The sequence below is a fragment of the Vombatus ursinus genome, unplaced genomic scaffold (assembly GCF_900497805.2).
Source record: "Vombatus ursinus unplaced genomic scaffold, bare-nosed wombat genome assembly UNPS02014807.1, whole genome shotgun sequence".
Lineage (NCBI taxonomy): Eukaryota > Metazoa > Chordata > Mammalia > Diprotodontia > Vombatidae > Vombatus > Vombatus ursinus.
In genome coordinates this window covers 62,945,664-62,970,551 of record NW_020954585.1, presented here as the reverse complement: position 1 = coordinate 62,970,551, position 24,888 = coordinate 62,945,664, and the positions used below count along the sequence as shown (strand labels likewise).

The window sequence follows — 24,888 nt, the reverse complement described above, 5'->3', positions numbered from 1 at the left end:
GAATTTTTGAGATTTCTCTTAAAATTTGAGAATTCTGTTAACAATTGTTCTATCACAAAGGAAGAAGTTACTCTTTAGTACTTGTAGCCTAAATTATTAACAAAAACCTGTCTTATACTTGGGTAGTTACAGGCTTGTGACATGTTTAGAAATGCATTAACTCTTCTATGCCATTGAAGTAGATTTAGCAAGTGGTTTCTTCTGGGAAATCAAAATCTACTCAACTTTGTTCAAGAGCATGTGCAGTTTTGTTTGTTATGCATATATTGTGGGAAATACAAGATGAATAAAACATGGTCTTCAATGAACTTATAGCATGAATAAGGGTGATGTTAAACATCACCTACACAAATAATACTTTACCTTTGGTGCCAAATAAACTAACTTCCTTGCTGAAACTACCCTCGCAACTTCTTTCACTGTGTCCTCACAGTGGAAAAGCAGTGTGTTGAACTTGAAAAAGAACAAAAGTTTGGAGACCTGTCTTTTTATATCTTCTCTGTTACTAATTTACTGTTACCTTGGTGCTACTTAACACCTCTGGGCCTCAGTTGCCACATCTGTAAAAGGAGAGCTGGATGAACTCTAAGGTTCTTTCCAGCTCTAACATTCTAAGGCAAGTCCACAGTATGCAGATTTTGTTTGCAGTTTGACTGAAGTAACAAACTCCTTTTTATTTTTTATTTGTGTTTTTTTTTTCTTTTAGTGAGGCAATTGGGGTTAACTGACTTGCCCAGAGTCACACAGCTAGGAAGTATTATGTGTCTGAGGCCGGATTTGAACTCAGGTCCTCCCGACTCCAGGGCCGGCGCTCTATCCACTGCGCCACCTAGCTGCCCCATAAACTCCCTTTTAAGTAAAGAGCTGTGTAATTTCCCACACTTTGCTTAGTGTGTCTTTTTTTTTTTTTAACTTTGCCATGCTTTGTTATCTTTCCCTGTACTTTTGTCTATTAAGAAAACCTAGAAAAGTGGATTTAGCCACAAGTGGAGGCTGGGCCAGATTTTATACTCAAAGAGAAGTGTCCAAGTCCTACTTTATTGAATATGTAGAAGGTATGTCTAGGAGGAGCATGGTCAAGATTAAGAAGTTAACAAGGCTAAAGAATGAAGTCTTTGTTTTGATGTTGTAGATGTTCTCTAACACAAAGGGGCAAGCAACTACATTTGAGGTTTTGGTTCAGACATTCATGGTATATGAATTCTCATTGCTACCCCATGGACACCAAGGCTAGTTGATTTTTACATTAATTCAGTTTATTAGTTTCAGAGCACTTGAGCTATATTCCCTGGGAATACTAGACCTTTAAATAGGGGAAATAAGGAGAGGGAGAGAAACCGAGCTGAGAGACACTGATGAGAGGGGCTACAGAGACTTGGACTCTCTTCCATTGAGGGGAAGCCTGTGCATCTTTCAGGCTTCAACACGAGCCATGTAACACCACAAGAGGACAGGCACAGAAAAAGCAATGATTGCTAGTGGCAGAACAATGGAGTAATTCTAGAAAAACAGAGGAATTCCTTACTTTACAAGCCTCGTAAGAGGAATTCCAGGTCAGCACTAAGCTCCTAATCCAAGGTTCCTAGAGAAGATAAGGAGTTCCTGGACAATATTGAGTTATAAGACTAAGTCTCCTAGAGAGAAGAGGTGAAACTCTGAACAATGGCAAATTCCTAGACCCATCAGGAGAATTCCTGGATGAAAAGAGGCCTATTAGCAATAAGGAACAGATCATGATGTAGAAGAGCAAAACGTGCACTTTATCAGTCCTGGATTGTGTGTATTGTACAGGTCTCAGGGAAGGGGTTTAACTTGAGTGACCTGAAATGCTTTTGCCTTTGGGGGGAAGATGGGTGTAAAACTAGGGTAATCCTTTGGAGACTCTGGAAACGCACCAAAGTGGAAAACAGAATTGTTCTGTTTATGGGTTCTGGGTTTATTTACATGGTCTGAGTTCAATCTTAGGGGGCTTCTCACTAAGTATTCTCTTTTTTGGCTTATTCTTTCACTGAAGATTTCCACTGGGAACATCGGAATTTATCTTGTGTCTTGGTCTCTCCAGAAAGTATAAAGGACCCTTTGTGATCATGAAAACATTCAGTCAAACAATACATTGAATAGAAGACTGGCTCTTTTTAGTTGGACAAAATTTCAAAATAGAAAGAGCTAACAAAAACAGTCAAGACAACTCTCCTTTCTTCTTTCCCTCAAAGGATTACCCTGGAGGTAAAACTCTCCCAGAAGAAGAAAGCATGGGGAGTCACTTGGAACAGTTCTGGGCCACAGGTTATAGATAATGTTGTTCAACATATTTCTTGTACCACTGAACTGAAATTTCCTTGGTTGTATTTTACCTCACATGTACCTATTTCTCTTTTGCTTAGTAGATGTATACATTTATCTTTGGAGAATGTGTGCAATATTGCCTGGTTTATTGGTCGGTCAGAAAACTGTGTCAGGAATGTGTACCTAAGTTTGAGGTGACAAGGCATCCAAATAGAAATGTACAGCAAGCTACCTACCTTTTGGTAGAGAGGTGATGGACTCAGAATGAAGATTTACATATGTATGTATTGGCATGGCTAATGTGGCAATTTGTTTTTCTTGATTATACGTAGTTGTTATAAGGATTTTCTTTTTTTATTGGGAGAAAAAGAAAATAGATTTTTGTATTTAAAAATTTAATTTAGAAAATAAATCCACATCAAATAGAGATAAAGAACTGGTATTTGGGAGAGATATAAATTTGGCAGTCATCGCTATATAAGTGACCATTGAAACCCTGAAAATAGACGTACTCTTTGAATTTAGCAAGAAGAGAAGGCTAAGGACTAAGCCCTGCTAAACACCTGTCCTAAGAGAGCAAGTGGAAAAGGGAAGTTAACAGAGGAAGAGAGGAAAGAAGTAGTCAGTGAGGTATATAGGGAGAGAACAAAAATGGTCTAGATGTTGTAGAAGCCAGAGAAAGACAATTTCAAGAGGGAGTGGGCAAGTTTAAGTATGTCAAATGTAGCAGAAAGTCAAAGAGAATAAGGATAGAGAAGAAACCATAAAATTTGATAGTTAGTAATTTGTTAGTGATAGTAGAGAGAGCATCAGTTTCATTAGAGTGATAGGGATGCTGGGCACATTTCAGGTCTTTAGCAAGGCTTGAAGGGCTTTTAGAAACTTGTTACTACCCGTACACAGCCTATTCCCTTTTTGGAAAGTTCTATTTGTTACATTTTTCCTCATACTGGACTTAAATGTACTTCTTTGCAGCTCCTACCCATTGCTACTAGTTCTACATCCATATGTCAGCCTTTCTAATAGTTAAGCAGTCTCTAAGTCTTCTGTCCTATTGCATAGCTCCTCCTACTTTAACCAATCCATGTGGTATCTGTACATGTGCCCTTAATTCCATCTTTCCTCATTTTTCACCCTCCTTTGGGTCTATCTCATCTCCTACTTGGACTTTTGCAGTAGTCTCCTGCTCAGTCTCCCTGCCTCAAGTCTTTCTATTTCAGTCCAGCTTCCACACGTGGCCCTGTCACTTCCCTACTTGATAAAAACTCCAGGTGCTCCCTCTTGTCTCCAGGATCAAATATCAATAATTCCTTCTAGCTCCTCTATCATTCAAAGCCCTTTATAGCCTGGTTGAAATTTACCTTTCCAGCCTTATACCACATGAGTCCCCTTCACGCACACTGTTGTCCAGCAAATCTGGCCTGTCTACTCTTACTACATGGGGCTCCCATCTCTAAGCCTGTACCTCATTTCTGCAGTGAGCCTCCTCCTCACCTCTTCCTGTTGTTACTCTTAGTTTTCTTCAAGGCTCTGTTCATGAACCATCTTCTGCTTGAAGTTTTTCCTGATCCTTCTCCAGCTGCTAGTACCTTATGCTAAAATTGTTGTTGTTGTTGTTATTCAGTCATGTCTCTGGGAGATTATAGGAGTGGAACAATATCTATATTGTCAGACTCTGTCAATGTCTTGATTAGTTTTGTTGATTTTTTTTTCCTCTTTTATTCTTTGTTACAAGGGATGGTTCTCTGGAGAGGAGAGATATTCGGAAATGAAGGTGATAAAAACAAAAGATACCTGTTCAAATATTTTTAAAAAGAATTTTCCTCTTGAAAACTTTTGATTCTTTCTGAAATGTCTTTTCCTTTAGAGCTCCAAGCTATGGAATTCTCCCTGTATTTTGTCCAAGCCCTTTGATATCTGTAATCCAAAATGTAGGGGTTCATGTTATACCATGTTTGGCTTTTCTCTCCCCTATTACAAATCCTAAAATGGAGTGTTCACTTTGCTGCAAGATTCCAATCATTTATAATTCAGCAACCAGTTTTTCTTTATTGGTAAAAATCAGATCCAGAATAATAGTTGCCCTTGTCACTTCTTCCTTTTGAAGGGCCGAGCTATCATTAAGGAAAGCTAAGAATTTATTAGCTGCTCTGCTTTTGGCAGAGAAAAAAATCCAACAAATATTCAGATAGTTGAAGTCCCCCATCCCTCTAGATTATGTCTTTATGCTGGGCTTATGATCTGTTTTCTGTGTTCCTCATGTATTCCCTCTTTCTGCTCAGGTGATCTGTAATATATTTTAGTGTTAATATTACTTTCCTTTCTGCCTCTGTTGATCTTCATCCAGATGTTCTCCATTATGTTCCCACTCTTTTTCCTGTATGTTGTGATGGGTATATCTTCTTAATATTCAGTACTTGCTCATAATCACACCTAATAGTAATTGGAGCCAGAGTGGGAACCCAGATTTTCTGATTGCAAATACAGTTCTCTTTATGTAAGTATCTGATGATTTTTTTTTTTACAGCATGCTCAATGGTAATATCTTTGCACATATATGAGGTAGGAACTGGATCTGTGATGTCATTGAAACAAGGAATTTCATACTGTTTGGCCTTTATTAATATAGGAAGGCATAAAAACCTAACTGCTTATGATTATAATACCATTGTAATCATTAAAAAAGAAATTGCAGCATCTAGGTCACCAGAAAGACATTTAATATTGAATTCTATGTGATTCTATAAAGGAAAACCAAATTATTTATACCATTTATGTAAATTGATTTTTAAAGGTTTCTGCTCCATTGGAGGCAACAGTTTCCCCAGGTTTAAGTCCAGAACACTTTTTTCAAGTTACCCCAAATTATGCCATTGTCCAAGATGTACCTTGTGTAGCACCTGAAGCTCCAGAAGTTTTTGACCCCAAAACATGTAAGTAAGATAATAAGAAAATATCCTCTCTGGTTTCCCTTTGACATTACCATAGAGCATTGGGTGGGTACCCTTAGGGGGAAAAAAATCAAAAGAGGGTCACATGAAAAAAGAAACTTAGTTTATTTTTAATTTTTAAAGGCGAAAAATATTTCACTTCTTTTTAAAGTTGTACTTCAGTTCTTCAAGAGTGCATGATTTCATTGTTTCGGACATCATCTCCACTCATGCTGATTGATTCTTACCCCTCCTCATCCTCATAGCCTTCTTGATGCACTGCTCTGGTTGAAAAATTCATTCATATATTCTGGCAATGAGTCTCTCTGAACTTAACTGGTTCTTAGAAGACACACCCATAGTTGATCACTGGGCCCATCCATAACTTTGCAGCTTGGCAGATCCTACCAGAAATTGTGCTGTGCTAGCATAGCCTTTAAGAATCTCGGGTCATATCCACACTAAGAAAGGACATCAGAATAGGTCTGGAGGAGGCTTCTTAGATGAAGAAAAACTTAGTTTAAAAATGATGTTCTTTATTTGTTGTATTTACTCAATAAACAAGACAAATGACACATAGATTTACTTAGTTACCTAATAAATATTTACTGAATTGAATGTGCATATGCACACACACACTTCAATGCTATATGCTGGACAGTTAGGTAAGTAAGGGAAGTGGGAAGCAAAGAGGAAGAATGATAGAAAGATGTAAAAAGACCCTGACAAAGAGACACATGGATTGGGTGGCTCAGGAGGTTTTATGATAAGTATCTTTTCTTCTCTCTGTTGTTCACTTGGATGCTGGGCATCAGTGGTTTGTTGGGAGCTTTTTGGGTCTTATTTTTATTTTAATTAAATTTACCTTTTCTTTTCAATTTTCAAACATTTATTTCTTCTTTCTCCCACCCACCCCTTACTGGTGAAAGAAAAAAGAAAAAACAAAACCCTTGAAACAAATAGACAAGCAAAATTAATAACCAACACAATTAATCATGGGCATCAACGTTATTACCTGTTATCACTAAACTTTGAAATATTGTTGTGCCAACAATTTCTACACTTTTATATACCAGATCTATGCAGCTACAATTATTCAACAATTATTCATCTAGGTTCTGAAAGGAGTACAAACACTTGACAGGCTTTACCAACTTGGAAAAGTTTTTTAGTATCTAAATATACTTTATAGCTGTTATCTGTAGACCAGGGTAGCTAAGTATAAAAAGGCTCATCCCCAGGTTGGCTGCTGGATGATAAAGTTTTTGGCCACAGCCCCTCTCAGAGATCACCTCTGAAGTTATATAAAGATTGTGATCTGGGACAATGGAGGGAGTCAGTCATACCATTAAAAGCATGCATCCTGTAAGTTCTTAAGCATACGTATAAATAGTCATACATATGTAATTATTTCTATACTGGAATATTCTTTTTTCTTTTTAAAATTAAAAGTTTATTTTTCAAATAAAGTTCTGTTTTCCTATGAAAAAAAATCTGAGGCTTTGGATTTTGTAAAGGAATTACTTAGTTTTTATAATCTTTTTTTTTAATTTTGGCAGTTATTAGTCAATTTATTAGCTCCCTGCCTTGAAACCTCTGTTAGCAAAAGCTACTTAATAATTAGTCAATCAATAAGTATTAAGCAGTATTCTAGACCCTATGGATATAAATACAGCAAATCAAACAATTTCTACTTGCAAAGGGCTAACAGTCTACTAGGGAAGAACAAAAATACATGTATGTGTGTATATAAAATAAATATAAAGAGAATAAATGAAAACGAATACAAAGTAGCTAATACAAGGTAGTTTGAGAGGAGAGGGTTTGAGCAATTGAGTATCAAATAGAAGGTTTAGAAGGTGGTGCTTGAGATGCATAGTGAAGTAAAAGAGGGGATTCTATGAGGCCAACTGGAGGGAGTGCCTTCCAAGCATGGAGGATAGCCAATACAAAGGCATGTAAGGTGGTGGGATGGAATTGGAATGGCATTGTTGTGGGTGAAGAACAGAGGGAAGACCAGTTTGGTTGGAATATAGAGGGCAGGAAGGGGGATTGATGTCCCATGAGACAGAAACAATAGGTTGGGATTACCTTGTGAAGGGCATTACAAGCTAAAGAGATGAGTTTTTATTTTATTATAGATTCAATAGGAAGTTATTGGAATTTATTAAGTAGGGGAGTGACATGGTCAGATCTATGTTTAAGAAAAATTACTTTGGCAGTCGTATGGAGGATGGATTTTAGTGGGGAGAAATTTGAGACAGTGAGACCAATTAGGAAGCTGTTGTGCAATTATCTTGGCAATAGGTTATGAACGAAAAAGCATTTATAAAACACTTAGTACAAAATGCTACATTAAGCACTGAGACAACATATATAATCAGCATCAGCTGCAAATCAAATGGAAAGGTCCTATGGTTCTCAGGGTACATGGTGAATCATACGGTAATGCGTGAATCATACGGTAATGCATCTTCTTTAATATCATTTAATACTGATAAAATCCTATCTGTTTCTTGATGATGAATGATTTAAGAGTGCAAAGGATTTTGGTGTTGAGAACTTGCTTTTTCTAGTTTTCAATACCACTGCTGAGGACCACCAAAGCAGTTGCCAGATCCTGTTTCCACAGGTGCTGCTTCCTAAAATGATGGCTTTAGGGACTAGACTGGAGACAGGACCAGTCCTCTGGGGAACTATCATTTCTAGGGATCTTGGGTATTCCTACTTGTTAGTGACAGCAGGTCATCCACTAATGTTGCTGGTGGTAAGGAAAGTAGGTCCTCCATCCACAGAGATTATTCCCCTCAATGATGGTTTTGGATCCCGGGCTGGAAGCAGGACTAGTGGCCTAGGGGGCATTGTTATTTCCAAGACTTGGATTCAGGGTCCTGAGCTTTCTTCATTGGTATCTGAGGGAAGGTGGTGGTCAAAGTAGAGATTATTTGACTTGTCTGGCCTGTGCTGCCTCCTGGCTCTCTGATTGCCTTGTGACTTCAGCTAGACTAGCTTGAACAGAGGTGATGGCTGAGTGAGTGGATAGAATGAATGGTTTCTGTAAGAAAAGTGTTACGGAATTAGAACTTCAAAATTTGGCAACTGATTGGATATGTGGGGTGAGGGACAATGAGGGGGAACAAGGCCAAGGTGCCTAAAAATATGGTAGTGCCTTTGACAGAAATAGGAAAGTCTGGAAGAGGAGAGGGTTTTAGGGAAAAAATAATGAGTGCAGTTTTGGACATGTTGAGGTGAGATGACTCTGGGACATCCAGTTTAAAATGTTCAAGAGGCAATTGGTGATACAGGTCTGGAACTAATAGGCGAGACTGGAATTGGATATATAGATCTGGATGTATATAATTGGATACACACAAACATGCACACACACACATACATATCTCCACATAGAAATGATCATTAAATCCACATTAAATGATCATTGTTGATGAGGTCAACAAGAAAGAAGGTAGAGAGGAATAGGTTCCTAGTTCAGAACCTTGAGGATCGCACACAACTAGGTAACCGGTTTTATTTGGATAATGAGCCAGGAAAGGAGACTGAGAGGACAGTAGGAGGACCAGGAGACAGTCATGTTATGAAATCACAAAGAGAGCATCTGGTAGGAGAAGGTAGTCAGACTGTAGCAGAAAATTGAGACGGATCAGAACTGAAAAAAAAAAAAAGATGATCAGATTTAGCATTTAAGAGGTGATTGGTAACTTTAGAGATGTTTGTTTCAGTTGAGTGATGAGGTTGGAAGCCACATTGCAAAAAGTTGAGGAATGAATTAGAGGAAAAGAATCAGAGAATATAGACAAATTTTTCATGGAATTTGGCTGAGAAAGAGTGATGATAGCTTGAGGGTCTATGGAAAGATTTTTTGTTTGTTTGTTTTAGGATGGGCCAGACTTGGGCCTGTTTAAAGGCACTAGGGAAGCAACCAATAGATAGGGAGAGAGGTTGAAGACAACTTAATCTTTTAGAGATTAAGATTGCTTCATTACCTGTTTCCTGGAAAAAATCCTTGTCCCCCACTCCCCCCAACATCAGGCTAAAGCTTTTTATCTAGTTGACTAGTTCACATTTAGTTTATATTTACGTAATACTTTAAGATTTACAAAGTACTTTTCTCACAACAACACTGTTATGCAGATAGTACACGTAGAGTACTTCTAGTCACATATGAGGAAGTTTGAATTTAGAAGAGTAAAATGATTTGAGCTAGAATTTAGACAAAGATCTTTTGTCTTACAGATCAGTGCCATTTCTACTTGACTGTTTGAACCCTTGTGAATGTTGGGGAACCCAAAGAAACAAACAAACCAAGATCAAACTTGGTAAAAAAAATGTTTTAGGAATAATAAGATTCTTCAATAATACGGCATATCCCTGATGTAAGATGTTATAAAATATAAAGATGATAATGATGACGGTGATGATTTGGTTGTTTATTATAAACCAGGAAGACCATGCTTCAAGTTTGACCTCTGACATACCCTGGCTGTGTGACTCTGGGAAAGTCATTAAGCTCTCAGTGCTCTAGACCAGAGGCCCCGTGTAGCCCAAACCAGATTAAAATATAATTCGACATATAATTTAACAAAATAAATAAAAATACAATAAAACATAGATAATGTTGTTCATATGTGATTTTCTAACTATATATGTAATCTGTAGGGACCCTTATATACAGTTTATGGCCCCTATTTCAATCTGGGTTTGACACCACTCCTTTAGGTAACTCTTCAAGAGAAAGTGATGCCCTGCATTAGTACAGGGAGTTTCCTCACCTGGGAGTATCCTATAACAATAAAATCACAGATCTAGTTTTTATTTGTTATCTTTTTTAATTCAGTGGAAATCTCACTTTTCTTCAAGTTAACAGTAATAGATGAAATGTATTTTAAAATAGCATATCATTATTATAATTTTTTCCTAGGTTCTCCCAGAGAATATCTAGAAAATTTTGTATTTCCAGTGTTGCTTCCTGGAATGGCTAACCTACTCCATCAAGCTAAGAAGGAAAAATGTTTTGAGGTCAGTTGCTTTTTTTTTTTAAGAGATAGCAGCTTTGCCATTAACTTGTCTTTCTCAAAATGACAAAAAATGTACTATATCGGGGACCATTTTATTCATTTTAGTAATGTGCCTATTAAACTTTTTGTTATAAGGAATATTGATTTTTTTCTTTTCCTTGCATATATTTTTAAATTTCCAGTGACTTTAAGTCATTGTGCTCTTTCCATAGACCGTTTTGAAATCTTCAAGTGTGTCTAGTGTCAATGTCTGTCCAATTTGATACTACTAACGCATGTTCCACATTTTTGATTAACACTAGAGGGCACTCAGCTGAAGGAGACTATAAATAGAAAAATTTGATTTAAAAAATAATTACAATTTGTGATCTTAGGATACTGATTTTCAAATCCAGGTTATCACTCACTATCACTCTTGCAATTTGAATACCACAATAAGTGGAGGTTTTACTTCAGCTCAAGAAAGTATTTAATGCCTCATGTTCTATGTGACTCTCTTACAACTGCTTAGGAGAGAATGTGATTATTTGTTATATGCCTGAAGTCACCAACATATAAGCATTTTTAATCCTTCCTTGTAGATTATTTTCCTTTAGCATTTCTAATTTCTTTCAACATAGGGTTTGTAATCCCTTTATTATGATGAATTTTCCTATATTTATTGCTAAAATGGGAGATGTGGTTTTATTTTGTGGTTGGTTTGGTATGTTCAGTTTGTTTTCTCCTCATAATATTGAACACTGGACATTATTAAATATAATAAGTGAAACACAGGCAAAAGGCAATCATACTTTTGAAGGTCGTTACCTAGGCAACTGAGAATAATGGGTGGTAGGAATGGGATACTTGTGCTCAGTAAAGTCAACCGAATATTGGCTGTGATAAGAGCGGCTGTGGTAGTTCATTTACTCAGTCAACTATTTTTCATCTTTGGGCATTTGTTTCTTTAGGAAACATTGGTTGAATGCGCCTTGTGTACAAACCACTGTGCTAATATGCTGTATTAGAAATGGTCAGTACTGATTTGGCCATGGAAGTTCACCTCATGACCCTGGAGAATTCCTCATTGCACTGTATACCATTTATAGTAATTTGCCAAGTTGTTTTGTTCTATAGATAAAATAGTTCTAATTTATTCCAACTTGAAAGTCAGCAAAATCAGCCCAAAGGACAATAAATTAAAACTTTATGTTGAAGGTTGCATAACAATGTTTCCTATAAATGTATTGGTATGCTGTTTTTTAGCCTCTAGCAAGTAATAACATGGTTTTAAAAAATCAGTACATTTTATATTTATAATGAAATTTAATTAATAATTCTTGTTGGATCAACTCATATTTCATTTTTGATATGTTCCAAATAATTCCATTCCAAAGCTGTTAATGAAAACTGCCTAGAAGTTAACTATCACAAGGTGCCTAGATGAAATTTTAAGGTTAAAATTTTTTTTATTCCCTCTCTAAGAATGAAAAAATTATGTTTCTTAAAACTATATTAACCTGCTTGCCCACTGGGTTTACCTAGTACTAAGTTTTTACTAACTAGTACCTAATATTACCTTGTGTTAGTAGTGTAACCTAGTGTCACTTTGAGCTACCATTGAATTGAAATGTTACAAATATCCTCAGTGACTCAGTTAACCGGGTTGTTTTTTGCCTTTTTCAACTTCATATTTCACTTTCAAATTTAGCATCTACATGTACTTTTTTTCCATTCCTATAGTCTTTTGTAGATTTTCTTCATGAAGATTTCAAAAATGATGTTATTGATGATTCAGTACTTGAGACCTATGTTTGGTTTCCTTCAACCAGATCTGTTGTACAAGTTTACATTTTACAAATTAAGCTTCCCCCCACTCCCCACACACAGTGTAGATAGAAGTTTTAAGCTGAATAATAACATATACAACCTGCTAAAGTACAAAACCCAAGATGTATCCTGTGCCATCCACAGCTTAAGTTTCATACAACATATCTGACAACTACAAAACACCAGTTGTTTGTTGTGATTTAAATTGTTTTCTTAAAAAATCTTTATGTTAAAAGCATTTATAGTAATGAAAGTGCAATTGCTTATTTGTGTTTTTTCTTGGAAATGCTATCTCCCCCACCCACCATTTTGTCTACACTAGAGATTTACAAATCTTTATATAGTAATTTCCCTCTCAGTAGGATAGGAGCCCCTTGAGAGCAAGTAGTATTTTTCATTTTTGTATCTCTAGCATTTAGCATAGTGTTCTTGTGCATGCAGTGGTGTGCAAATTACTGGGGTCAAGGTAAAACACTTAAATTTTCTTATACAATAAACCTTACAACTTTTTACATCTTTAAAAAACTTTTCATATACTATATGTTCTATCTCACAGACCCTTGTTCTACTCAATTTGACAATGAGGTTAAAGGATTTTGATGTATATTCTTTAATTATTGGAGCAGCTGGATGACCCAATGAATAGAGCACTAGGTCTGAAATAAAAAATACCTCAGTTCAAATCTGCCCTCAGATACTTAACCAACTGTTTGATTCTAGACAAGTCGTTTAACCTCCATTTGCTTCAATTTCCTCATCTGTAAAATGGGATAATAATAGCACCTGCCTTGCAGGTTTGTTGTGAAGATAAAATGAGATATTTGTAAAGCACTTAGCACAGTGCCTGGCATATAGTAGGCACTCTAAAAATGTTAGCTATGTTGATGATGATATTGAAACCACACATTGGATATTAATCTTACCTTTGATGAATAGTCCATTTTCCCAAGTCTAGTCAACATGACCTTGTACCATGCCAAACATCATAAGAGCTTAAGAAATTTATGGGAATTTGCCTGATTTAAACACTATTGAAAATCTATGGACTTTAGTCAAGATTAAACTTGGAAAAATGAACTGCCAAAAAAGAGGACATATTGCATATGAAAAGTTTTTCAAAGATATAAAAACTTGTAAGGTTTATTGTATAAGGAAATAGATTTAAGTATTTTGTTTACCTTGACCCCAGTAATTTGCTCACCACTGTATGCCAAAGCACTATGCTAAGTATTAGGGATACTAAATTTAAAAACAGCACTGGCTCTCAAGGAACTTCTATCCTACTGGGAGGATACTTACTATACAAAGATATGTAGATCTCTAGTGTAGACAAAATGGTGGACTGTACATGAACTAAAACAGATTTACAATGAGAAAGAAAGAATAAAAAGTTCTTTGTAAAAATAATGGATAAAACTTGAGGGAGGTCAGCATGGAACAGTAGAAAGAAGACTAGAGGAATGGGGTTCAAATCTTATCTCAGATACTTAACTAGCTGAGCTATCTATCTATCTATCTATCTATCTTACCAAATTCCATTGTCTTAACTCAAGCTCACTGTGTTACAGTAACTTCATCTGTAAAATGAGGGCATTGGACTCACCCCCAAAGTCCCTTACAGCCCTAAATCTATGATCCTTTGATCTTATAGGTATATCTTCAGAGAAACAACAGACATTATACGAATGTTTCTTTTAAGTATGCCCTGACTAATATAGCATTTGAGGCTCAAATCATTGTAAATAAATGTAGGTCATAATATAACATGTTTTCTTTCTAATAAATTTTTTTAAAAAGTTACAATTTTGAGTCACTGAACAGATGATAGGTATACTTTTCATTGGATATCAGAAAGAGGAGAGAGTTTCAAGTAGAATGAAATAGTCAAACATCCTTTAAAGAGAATTAGGACTGCAAAAATAAACAACAACATCTATTGGATTCAATTGAAGATCAGTAGTGACTTTCAAAGAGTAGTTTTTGTGAAATTGTGGAGATAGGAGATTATAACAGATTAAAGAAGTACTGGAGACCTCCATGAACTGATGCAAAGTGCCGTCAGCAGAACCAGGAGAACATTGTATATAGTAACAGCAATATTGTATGATGATCAACTGTGAAAGACTTAACTATTCTCGGCAATATAATGATTCAAGACAATTCCAAAGGACTCATGATGAAAAATATTATCTGCCTCTAGAGATAGAACTGATGGAGTCTGAATACAGATCAAAGCATGCTATTTCTTACTTTCTTTATTTTTTGGTCTGTGTTTTCTTTCACAATAAGACTAATAGAGAAATATCTTTTCATGATTGCACATGTATAACCTATATCAAATTACTTACCATCTCAGAGAGGGGTGAGGCGAGGAAAGGAGGGACTGAATTTAGAACTAAAATTTTTTTAAGTGAATATCAAAAAATTTTTTTATTAATAAAGTTATTTATTTTTAGTTTTCAACATTTACTTCCACAAGATTTTGAGTACCAAATTTTCATCCCATCTTGCCCCTCCCCCTACCCCAACATGGCATGCATTCTGAATACCCCTTCCCCTAGTCTGCCTTCCCTTCTATCTCTCCCCCCCTTCTCTTATCCCCTTCCCCTTCTATTTTCCTGTAAGGCAGGATAGATTTCTGTATCTCATTTCCTATATTTCTTATTTCCCAGTTGCATGTGAAAACATTTTTTTTTGAACATCTGTTTTTAAAGCTTTGGGTTCCAAATTTTCTCCCTTCCTCCCTCCCCACCCACCCTCATTGAAAAGGCAAGCAACTCAATATAGGCTATACATGTGCAGTTATGCAAAATACTTACATAGTAGACATGTGGTGAAAAACGAACTCTATTTCCCTGAATCCTATCCTGCCCCCCCATTTATTCTATTCTTTCTTTTGACCCTGTCCCTCCTCAGAAGTATTTGCTTCTGATTACCCCCTTTCCCAATCTGCCCTCCTGTCTATCATCTCCCTACTGTCTTGTCCCCTTCTTCCCCTATTTTCCTGTAGGGTAAGACAGATTTCCATACCCAATTGAGTGTGTATGTTATTCCCTCCTTAAGTCAAGTCCTATGAGAATAAGATTCACTCATTCCCTCTCACCTTCCCCCATTTCCCCTCTACTGTAAGAGCCTTTTCTTTTCTGTTTTTTTTTGTGAGATAATTTACCCCATTCTACCTCTCCCTTTCTCCTTCTCCTAGTATAATCCTCTCTCACCCCTTAATTTTATTCTCCAGATATGACCCCTTCCTCTTCAATTCACCCTGTGCCCCCTATCTATCTATTTATCTATCTGTCTATCTATCTATCTATATACATACATATAATTTTTTCCCTCCAACTACCCTAATAATGAGAAAGGTCTCATGAGTTACAAATATCATCTTTCCATGCAGGAATGTAAACAGTTCAACCTTAATAAGTCTCTTATGATTTCTCTTTCCTGTTTATCTCTTCATGTTCCACTTGAGTCTTGTATTTGAAAGTCAAATTTTCTATTCAGCTCTGGTCTTTTCATCAAGAATGCTTGAAAGTCCTCTATTTCACTGAATGACCATTTTTTTCCCTGAAAGATTATACTCAGTTTTTCAGGGTAGGTGATTCTTGGTTGTAATCCTATCTCCTTTGCCCTCTGGAATATCATATTCCATGCCCTGCGGTCCCTTAATGTAGAAGCTGCTAAATCTTGTGTTGTCCTGATTGTGTTTCCACAATACTTGAATTGTTTCTTTCTGACTGCTTGTAATATTTTTTCCTTGACCTGAGAACTCTGGAATTTGGCTACAATATTCCTAGGAGTTTTCCTTTGGGGATCTCTTTCAGGAGGGGATCGATGGATTCTTTCAATTTCTATTTTGCCCTCTGGTTCTAAAATATTAGGGCAGTTTTCCTTGATTATTTCTTGGAAGATGATGTCTAGGCTCTTTTTTTGATCATGGCTTTCAGAGAGTCCAATAATTTTTACATTCTCTCTCTTGGATCTATTTTCCAGGTTAGTTGTTTTCCAATGAGATATTACACATTGTTTTCTAATTTTTCATTCTTTTGGATTTGTTTTCCAGTGTCTTGATTTCTCATAAAGTCACTAGGTTCCAATTGTTCCATTCTAATTTTTAAGGAAGTATTTTCTTCAGTAAGCTTTTGGACTTCCTTTTCCATTTGGCCAATTTTGCTTTTTAGGGCATTCTTCTCCTCATTGGCTTTTTGGACCTCTTTTGCCATTTGGGTTAGGCTATTTTTTAAGGTGTTATTTTCTTCAGTATTTTTTTGGGTCCCCTTTAGCAAGCTGTGGACTTGTTTTTTGTGATTTTCTTGCATCACTCTCATTTCTCTTCCCAGTTTTTCCTCTACTTCTCTTACTTGCTTCTCAAAATCCCTTTTGAGCTCTTCCAAGGCCAGGGACCAATTCATATTTTTCTTGGAGGCTTTGGATGTAGGAGCTTTGACTTTGTTGTCTTCTTCTGGTTGTATGTTTTGATCTTCTTTGTCACCAAAGTAAGATAATATAGTCTGACTCTTTTTGCGCTGCTTACTCATGATCCCGGCCAATTACTTGAGTTTTATACTCTTTGTTAAGGTAAGAGTCTGCTTCCAATGTGGAGAATGTACTGTCCCAAGCTTCGGGGGTTTGTACAGCTGTTTTCAGAGATACTTCTAGGGACGTGTAAATTTTCAGTTCTTCCAAGGTGGTATGATAAGGGGCGAGGTGTTTCCTCTCCACAGCCACAACAAGCTCCACCATGCCAGCGCTCCTCCTCACCCCAGGACTGCCCCTCAGAACTGTGACCCAGATCCAAGCACGGGCAAAGCAAGAGATTCCTGCCTCAGCACTTCAAAAATTGTTTTTTACATGCCATTGGGAAAAATGAAATAATATTAAAATATTACAAATACAAAAAGGAAAAAATAAACTGAAAAAATACTGGGTGGGTAAGGAAATAGAGGTAGTGGATATAGACTGGGGGGGGTCTTAATTTTTTTTTATCAGGGCCACCTCAGCAGTCTGGTGAAGCCTATGGACCCCTTCTCAAATAATATTTTTTTTAAATTCATAATTGAAGGAAATGCTGAAGTTAATGAAATACTTTAGTTAGTGTTAGTAAAGATATAATTTTTTCCCACCCAATTTCACAGACTCCCTTGAAATCTATGGACCCCAGGTTGAAAAACTCTTGCATAGACTATTTCTGAAGTTTTGTGATCAAAGGAAGGAAATATCACCACGTGGCTCAGAATTACACTCCTTCCATCCCAAGGTGGATTCCCAAAGACTCACATAGACCTGATTCTTATTCTGGGGGGCCTGATGTCAAATGGATCTGTTCATCAACTTGCCGTATTGCCTCCAATCTGGAGTGTTATCCCATTTTTGTTACCAATTTATGTTTTTGTCTTCTTAAGTATAGTCAGAGTCCCTTTCCACAAAGGCACTTAGTGTACAATATGAGTATCAGGTGTAGGACAGCTTTTTATTTCCTCCACCACAGAAAATGTGTAAGACAAAAGGATTCAGGCACCCATGAACAAATATAGAAACATAGTACATTCAAATAATAGATTTCATTCTCCCCCTAAGGTAAAGTCACTTTTTAGGGCTGCTAAACAAACACTTCCCATTATTCTCAGACTTATACTGTTTGAGCAGCTCACAACAACATTATGAAAAATTGATGAGTTCTAGATCTTCTGACCCTTTGTGGTATGGCTTCAGTCTTCCAGCTGCAGGGCAATCCCACTGGGCACCATTTTTTCCCTCTGGGAAGTGCAATATTAAGAGAATCCCCCTGTAAGTGGCAATACCTGACTTTCAAAATCAGGAACTCATGAATTTAAAATTAATGGAATCTGTAAGGCTGGTCATGTCCATTCTTAGTCTCTCTACCCTCTGACCTGTGCCAGAAAAGGAAACAAAGTCATAAGAAAGCAGGAAGGAAGGAATTGTAAATCCAGGAACTCACATCTCTGGCTCTCATGATCTTGATGTTGAGATAGCAATGGAGACTGAGAAGGAGAGGTCAGATAGCAGTAGGAAAATGAATTGGGCATGCAAGTAAAAAAGCTAGAAAAAGAACAAATTAAAAATCCCCAATTAAATATCAAATTAGAAATTTTGAAAACCAAAGGAGAGATAAATAAAATTGAAATTAAGAAAACTATTGGACTAATAAATAAAACTAAGAGCTGGTTTTATGAAAAACAAAACCAATAAAATAGATAAACTTTTGGTTAATTTTTAAAAAAAGAAAAAAGAGAGGGGTAGAGCCAAGATGGGGGAATAAAAGCAGTGAGTTGCTTGAGCTCTCCCCCAAAGCCCTCCAAATATCTATAAAAATGATTCTAAACAAATTCTAGAGCAGCAGAACCTACAAAAAGACAGAGTGAAACAAATTTCCAGCCTGATAACCTGGATGGTTGAAGGGAAAGAGCTGATGCACCAGGCTGGGAGAGGAGCACAGTTCATCATGGGCCACACTGGCAACAATGGAGCTGCAGCAAACCTGGAGCAGCTTTCAGGGGACTGAATCAAGGGGAACTGTGGTGGTTTCCAGACTTCTCAACCCACAAATGCCAAAGAAAACTTAGAAGGGCAGTGGGAAAGGTCTGTTGGACCTGGGTGAGAGAGGAGCACTGTTCAGCCCTGGCCCTAATGCAGCCCAGGGGGATAGCCACAGTAGCTCTTCCAAAGCTCTTGGCCCACAGACTGGGCGGGGGGGGGGGGGATCAAGCAGCTGATCAAAGGTGAATTGAGGGGATTTCTTTGGTGGCACCAAGTCAGTATTCTTTTGCTTTGCCCATGCTTGGACCTGGATCCCAGTCCTGGGGCAAGGATGAGCACTGGTGTAGCAGAGTTTGTGGCACAGTGGAGAGGGAACCCTCCTCTCATTTCCAGGGCAGAAGAGAGTGCTTATGGTCGCTCACAGATCACAGTGCAGGCCAGGAGAGGATTAAACACTTCTTAGATCATACAACCTTATAAGAACTGAAAACTTACAGGTCCCTAGAAGTATCTCTGAAAATAGCTGCACAAAACCTGTGAAGCTTGGAACAGTACATCTGCCACACTGGAAGCAGAGCCTACTGTAACAAAGAGTTAAAAAGTAACTTAACTGGCTGGGAAGATGAGCAAACAGGAAAAAAACTCAGACTATAGAAGAATCTTACTTTGGTGACAAGGAAGATCAAAACATACAACCAGAAGAAGACAACAAAGTCAAACCTTCTACATCCAAAGCCCCCAAGAAAAATATGAATTGGTCTTAAGCCATGGAAGAGCTCAAAAAGGATTTTGAAAAGCAAGTAAGAGAAGTAAAGGAAAAATTGGGAAGAGAAATGAGAGTGATTTGCAAAAAAATCATGAAAAATGAGTCAACAGCTTGCTAAAGGAGACCCAAAAAAATACTGAAGAAAATAACACCTTAAAAATAGACTAGACCAAATGGCAGAGGAGGTACAAAAAGCCAATGAGGAGAAGAATGCCCTAAAAAGCAGAATTGGCCAAATGGAAAAGGAGGTCCAAAAGCTCTCTGAGGGAAATAATTCCTTAAAAATCAGAATGGAACAAATGGAAACTAATGACTCTATGAGAAATCAGGAAATTATAAAACAAAACCAGAAGAATTAAAAAATAGAAGACAATGTGAAATATCTCATTAGAAAAATAACTGACCTGGAAAATAGATCCAGGAGAGATAACTTAAAAATTATTGGACTATCTGAAAGCCATGATCAAAAAAAGAGCCTAGACATCATCTTTCAAGAAATTACCAAGGAAAACTGCCCTGATATTCTTGAACCAGAGGGTAAAATAGAAATTGAAAGAATTCACCAATCACCTCCTGAAAGAGATCCCAAAAGGAAAAGTCTCGGGAATATTATAGCCAAATTTCAGATTTTCCAGGTCAAGGAGAAAATATTGCAAGCAGCCAGAAAGAAACAATTCAAGTATTGTGAAAACACAATCAGGATAACACAAGATTTAGCGGCTTCTACATTAAAGGATTAGAGGGCTTGGAATATGATATTCTAGAGGTCAAAGGAGCTAGGATTAAAACCAAGTATCACCTAACTAGCAAAACTGAGCATAATCAATGAGGGGGAAAATTGACATTCAAGGATGTAGAAGAATTTAATTCATTCTTGAGAAAAGACCAAACCTAAATAGAAAATTCAACTTTCAAATACAAGACTCAAGAGAAGCATGAAAAGGTAAACAGGAAAGAGAAATCATAGGGGCCTTATTAAAGTTGAATTGTTTACATTCCTACATGGAAAGATGATATTTGTAACTCATGAGACCTTTCTCATTATTAGGGTAGTTGGAGGGAAGATATATAGACAGAGGACACAGGTTAAGTTCAATATGAAGAGATGATATCTAAACAATAAAATTAAAGAGTGAGAGAGGAGTGTACTAGGAGAAGGAAAAAGGGAGAGGTAGAATGGGGTAAATTATCTCACATAAAAAAGGCAAGAAAAAGCTTTTACAATGGAGGGGAAGAGATGGGGAGGTGAGAAGGAATGAGTGAATTTTACTCTCATCTGATTCGGCTTAAGGAAGGAATAACAAACACACCTAATTGGGTATGGAAGTTCATCTTACACTAGGGGAGAAGGAGACAAGAGTGGGTGGGGTGAAAGAAGGGAGGGCAGATTGGGTGAAGAGGGAATCAGAATGTCAGCCTTCATGGGATAGAGGAAGGGGAGGGATGGAGAGAAAATTTGGAACTAAAAATCTTGTGGAAGTGACTGTTAAAAGGTAAAAATAAATAAATAAATTGGAAAAAAAATTTAAAAAAAATAAAGAAGAAAACTAAATTACCAGTATCAAAAATGAAAAGGGTAAATTTACCACCAAATGAAGAGGAAATTAAAACAATAATTAGGAGCTATTTTGCCCAACTGTGTGCCAATAAATTCGACAATCTTAGTGAAATGGATGCATATTTACAAAAATATAAATTGCCCAGATTAAGGGAAAAGGAAATAAAATACTTAAATAACCTGATTTCAGAAAATCTCCAGGGCCAGATGGATTTACAAGTGAATCTTATCAAACATTTAAAGAACAATTAATTCCAATACTACATAAACTATTTGGGAAAATAGGTGAAGAATGAGTCCTACCAAATTCCTTTTATGATACAAATATGATGCTGATACCTAAACCGGGAAGAGCCAAAATAGAGAAAGAAAATTATAGACCAATTTCCCTAATGAATATAGATACAAAATTTTTAATTGAAATATTAGCAAAGAGACTACAGCAGCTTATCTTAAGGATAATACACTATGACCAGGTAAGATATATACCAGGAATGTAGGACTGGTTCAATATTAGGAAAACTATCAGTATAATTGACCATATCAACAAAAAAACTAACAGAAATCATACGATTATCTCAATAGATGCAGAAAAAGCTTTTTTTAAATTTTTTTTTGTTTTTTGTTTTTTTGTTTTTTTGGGTGAGGCTAGGATTAAGTGACTTGCCCACGGTCACACAGCTAGTGAGTTTTATGTCTCTGAGGCCAATTTTGAACTCGGGTCTTCCTGACTCCAGGGCCAGTGCTCTATCCATTGCACCACCTAGCTGTCCCAGAAAAAGCTTTTGACAGAATACAACACCCATTCTTATTAAAAACACTAGAGAGCATAGGAATAAATGGAGTCTTCCTTAAAATGATAAGTAGCATCTACCTAAGACCTTCACCAAGCATCATGTGTAATGGGAATAAGCTAGAAGCATTTCCAATAAGATCGGGGGTGAAACAAGGATGTCTATTATCACCACTGTTGTTCAATATGGTACTAAAAATGTTAGCTTTAGCAATAACAGAAGAAAAAGAAATTGAAGGTATTAGAATAGGCAAAGAAGAAACAAAGCTATCATTCTTTGCAGATGATATGATGATATACTTAGAGAATCCTAGAGAATCAACTTAAAAAAGTACTTGAAATAATAAGTAATTTGAGCAAAGTTGCAGGTTATAAAATAAACCCTTATAAATCATTGGCATTTCTATATATTACCAATAAAGCCTAACAAGAAGATAGAAAGAGAAATTCCATTTAAAGTTACTGTAGACATAAAATATTTAGGCGTCTACCTGCCAAAACATATCCAGGAACTATATAAACACAATTACAAAACACTTTTCACACAAATAAAGTCAGATCTAAATAATTAGAAAAACATCAGTTGCTCATGGGTAGGCCAAACTAATATAATAAAAATGACAATTCTACCTAAGTTAATTTACTTATTCAGTGCCATACCAATCAAAACTACCAAAAAATTATTTTATACACGTAGAAAAATGACAAGATTCATTTAGAAGAACAAAAGGTATCAAGGGAACTAATGAAAAGAAATGCTAGGGAAGGTGGCCTAGCCATACCAGATCTTAAGTTGTATTATAAAGCAGCAATCATCAAAACTATTTGGTACTGGCTAAGAAATAGAGTGGTGGATCAGTGGAATAGATAGGTATGCAAGACACAACAGTCAATAACTATACTAATCTACTGTTTGATAAACTGAAAGACTCCGGCTTCTGGGTTAAGCACTCACTATTTGACAAAAACTGCTGGGAAAACTGGAAAATAGTATGGCAGAAACTAGGCATGGACCAACATCTTACACCATACACCAAGATAAAATCCAAATGGGTACATTATTCAGATATAAAGGCTGATACTATAAGCAAACTGGGAGAGCAAGAAATAGTTTAACTGTCAGACCTATGGAGAACAGAAGAATTTGTGACCAAACAAGAGATAGAGAACATTATGAAATACAAAATGGATAGTTTTGATTACATTAAATTGAAAAGCTTTTGCACCAACAAAGCCAATGCAACCAAGATTAGGAGGGAAGCAGAAAACTGGGAAAGAATTTTTATAACCAATGTCTCTGATAAGGGCTTCATTTCTAAAATATATAGAGAAATAAGTCAAATTTATAAGAATATAAGTCATTCCTCAATTGATAAATAATCAAAGGATATGAACAGACAGTTTTCATATGAAGAAATTAAAGCTATATATAGTCATATGAAAAAATGTTCTAAATCATTAGAGAAATGCACATCAAAACAACTCCGAGGTACCACATCACACCTATCAGATTAGCTAACATGACAAAACAGGAAAATGATAAATTTTGGAGAAGATGTGGGAAAATTGGAACACTAATGCATTGTTGGTGGAGTTGTGAACTAATCCAACCATTTTGGAGAGCAATATGGAACTGTGCCCTTTGACCCAGAAATAACACTTCTAGGTCTGTATCCCAAAGAGATCATACAAATGGGAAAAGGACCCACATGTATAAAAATATTTATAGCAGCTCTTTCCGTGGTGGCAAAGAATTGGAAATTGAAGGGATGCCCATCAATTGGGGAATGGCTGAACAAGTTGTGGTATATGAATATAATGGAATACTGTTGTGCTATAAGAAATGATGAGCAGACCAACTTCAGCAAAACCCGGAAAGACTTGTGTGGACCGATGCTGAATGTAGTGAACAGAACCAGGAGAACGTTGTACACAGTAACAGCCACATTGTGCAATGACTAACTTAGCTCTTCTCAGCAGTGCAAGGATCTAAGGCATCTCCAAAAGTCTCATGATGGAAAATGCTATCCACATCCAGAGAAAGTACTATGGAGTTTGAATGCAGATTGAAGCATACTATTTCCTTTTTTTTTTCTTGTTTTGCTTCTTCTTTCTTTTGGTTCCTCTTATTAGTTCTAATTCTTCTTTACAACATGACTAATGTGAAAACATTTTTAATAGGAATGTATATGTAGAGCCTATATCAGATTGCATACTGTCTCGGGGAGGGGAGGGAGGAGGGAAAAATTTAAAATTCAAAAGCATATGGAAGGGATTGTTGAAAACTAAAAATAAATTAATTAATTAAAAAAAACAGTGCTTTTTGTAAAATCAATACATGGACCCCATGCTAAGAACTCTTGGTATAGAATCTTATGGGAAATAATAAAGGAAAAAAAGTAGGAATGAAGGTGAAAATAGCACATGTTAAATGCTATGTGATGAAGTAATCAGCAAAACTGGTTAAAAATAAAATAAATAGGAAAGATCATTAGATTGGATAAGGAAGAATCAGAAATTATCAACCTTAGCCCACTGTTTGATAAAATCAAGAACCCTACTTAGGGAAGGACTCAATAGTTGACTAGAATTTCTGGGAAAACAGCTTGGCAGAAAATAGGTTTAAAGTAGCATTTTCTACCATATACTACAATAAATTCCGAATGATTCAAATGGTAGTCAAAGGGATCTATTATCTCTTTAATTCTAGAATTTCCTTCTTATCTTGCCCAGATCCAGGCCTCCATCTCATTTCCCAACCATCTATATTTCATACTATCTCTGCTTGTTTCTACTCATGACCTTATGTCCACCCCTTCCCCACCAGAAAATTGGACTTTGCCCTTGGAACCACCATGGGCTTTGGTAGCCCAGTTTAAAGAATAAATGGGAGTTACCTTGCTGTAAAAGAGCCTGTAAGGTGATATTTTGTTCTACCAAATCAAATGTGATTTTTTGTTTGTTTGTTTGTTTTTGGTAATCAACAAATAATAAGTACAAATAGGATCTTATATTCTCTACACCTTTCAGGCAGCTGTGAGATGATAAAGTTATGTTCCATTTTAAAATAAAATAATAATAGCTAACTTATATATTGCTTTAAGATTTGCAAGTGCTTTAATATTATTTTATCATCACCAATAGCACTGGGAAGTAGGTGCGTTTCTTATCCCCATTTTGTAGATGAGGAAACTGAGATAGATTGGTTCTTC

The 24,888-nt window shown here is 36.4% G+C and overlaps 1 protein-coding gene across 4 annotated transcripts in view; it reads left to right on the top strand.

Moving 5' to 3' along the window:
• The window catches only part of LOC114052057 (IQ domain-containing protein K-like), a 138,516-nt gene that overhangs the window by 18,062 nt on the left and 95,566 nt on the right, over positions 1-24,888 (top strand). For all 4 annotated transcript variants that reach the window (XR_003570214.1, XM_027874469.1, XM_027874470.1 and 1 more), the window contains exons 3-4: positions 5,081-5,219; positions 10,156-10,253. Coding sequence is in view for 3 of the 4 variants with exons in the window: in XM_027874469.1 (XP_027730270.1) it covers positions 5,081-5,219; positions 10,156-10,253 (237 nt within the window). In the remaining variant the exon portion in view is untranslated. The remainder of the gene's footprint in view (positions 1-5,080; positions 5,220-10,155; positions 10,254-24,888) is intronic.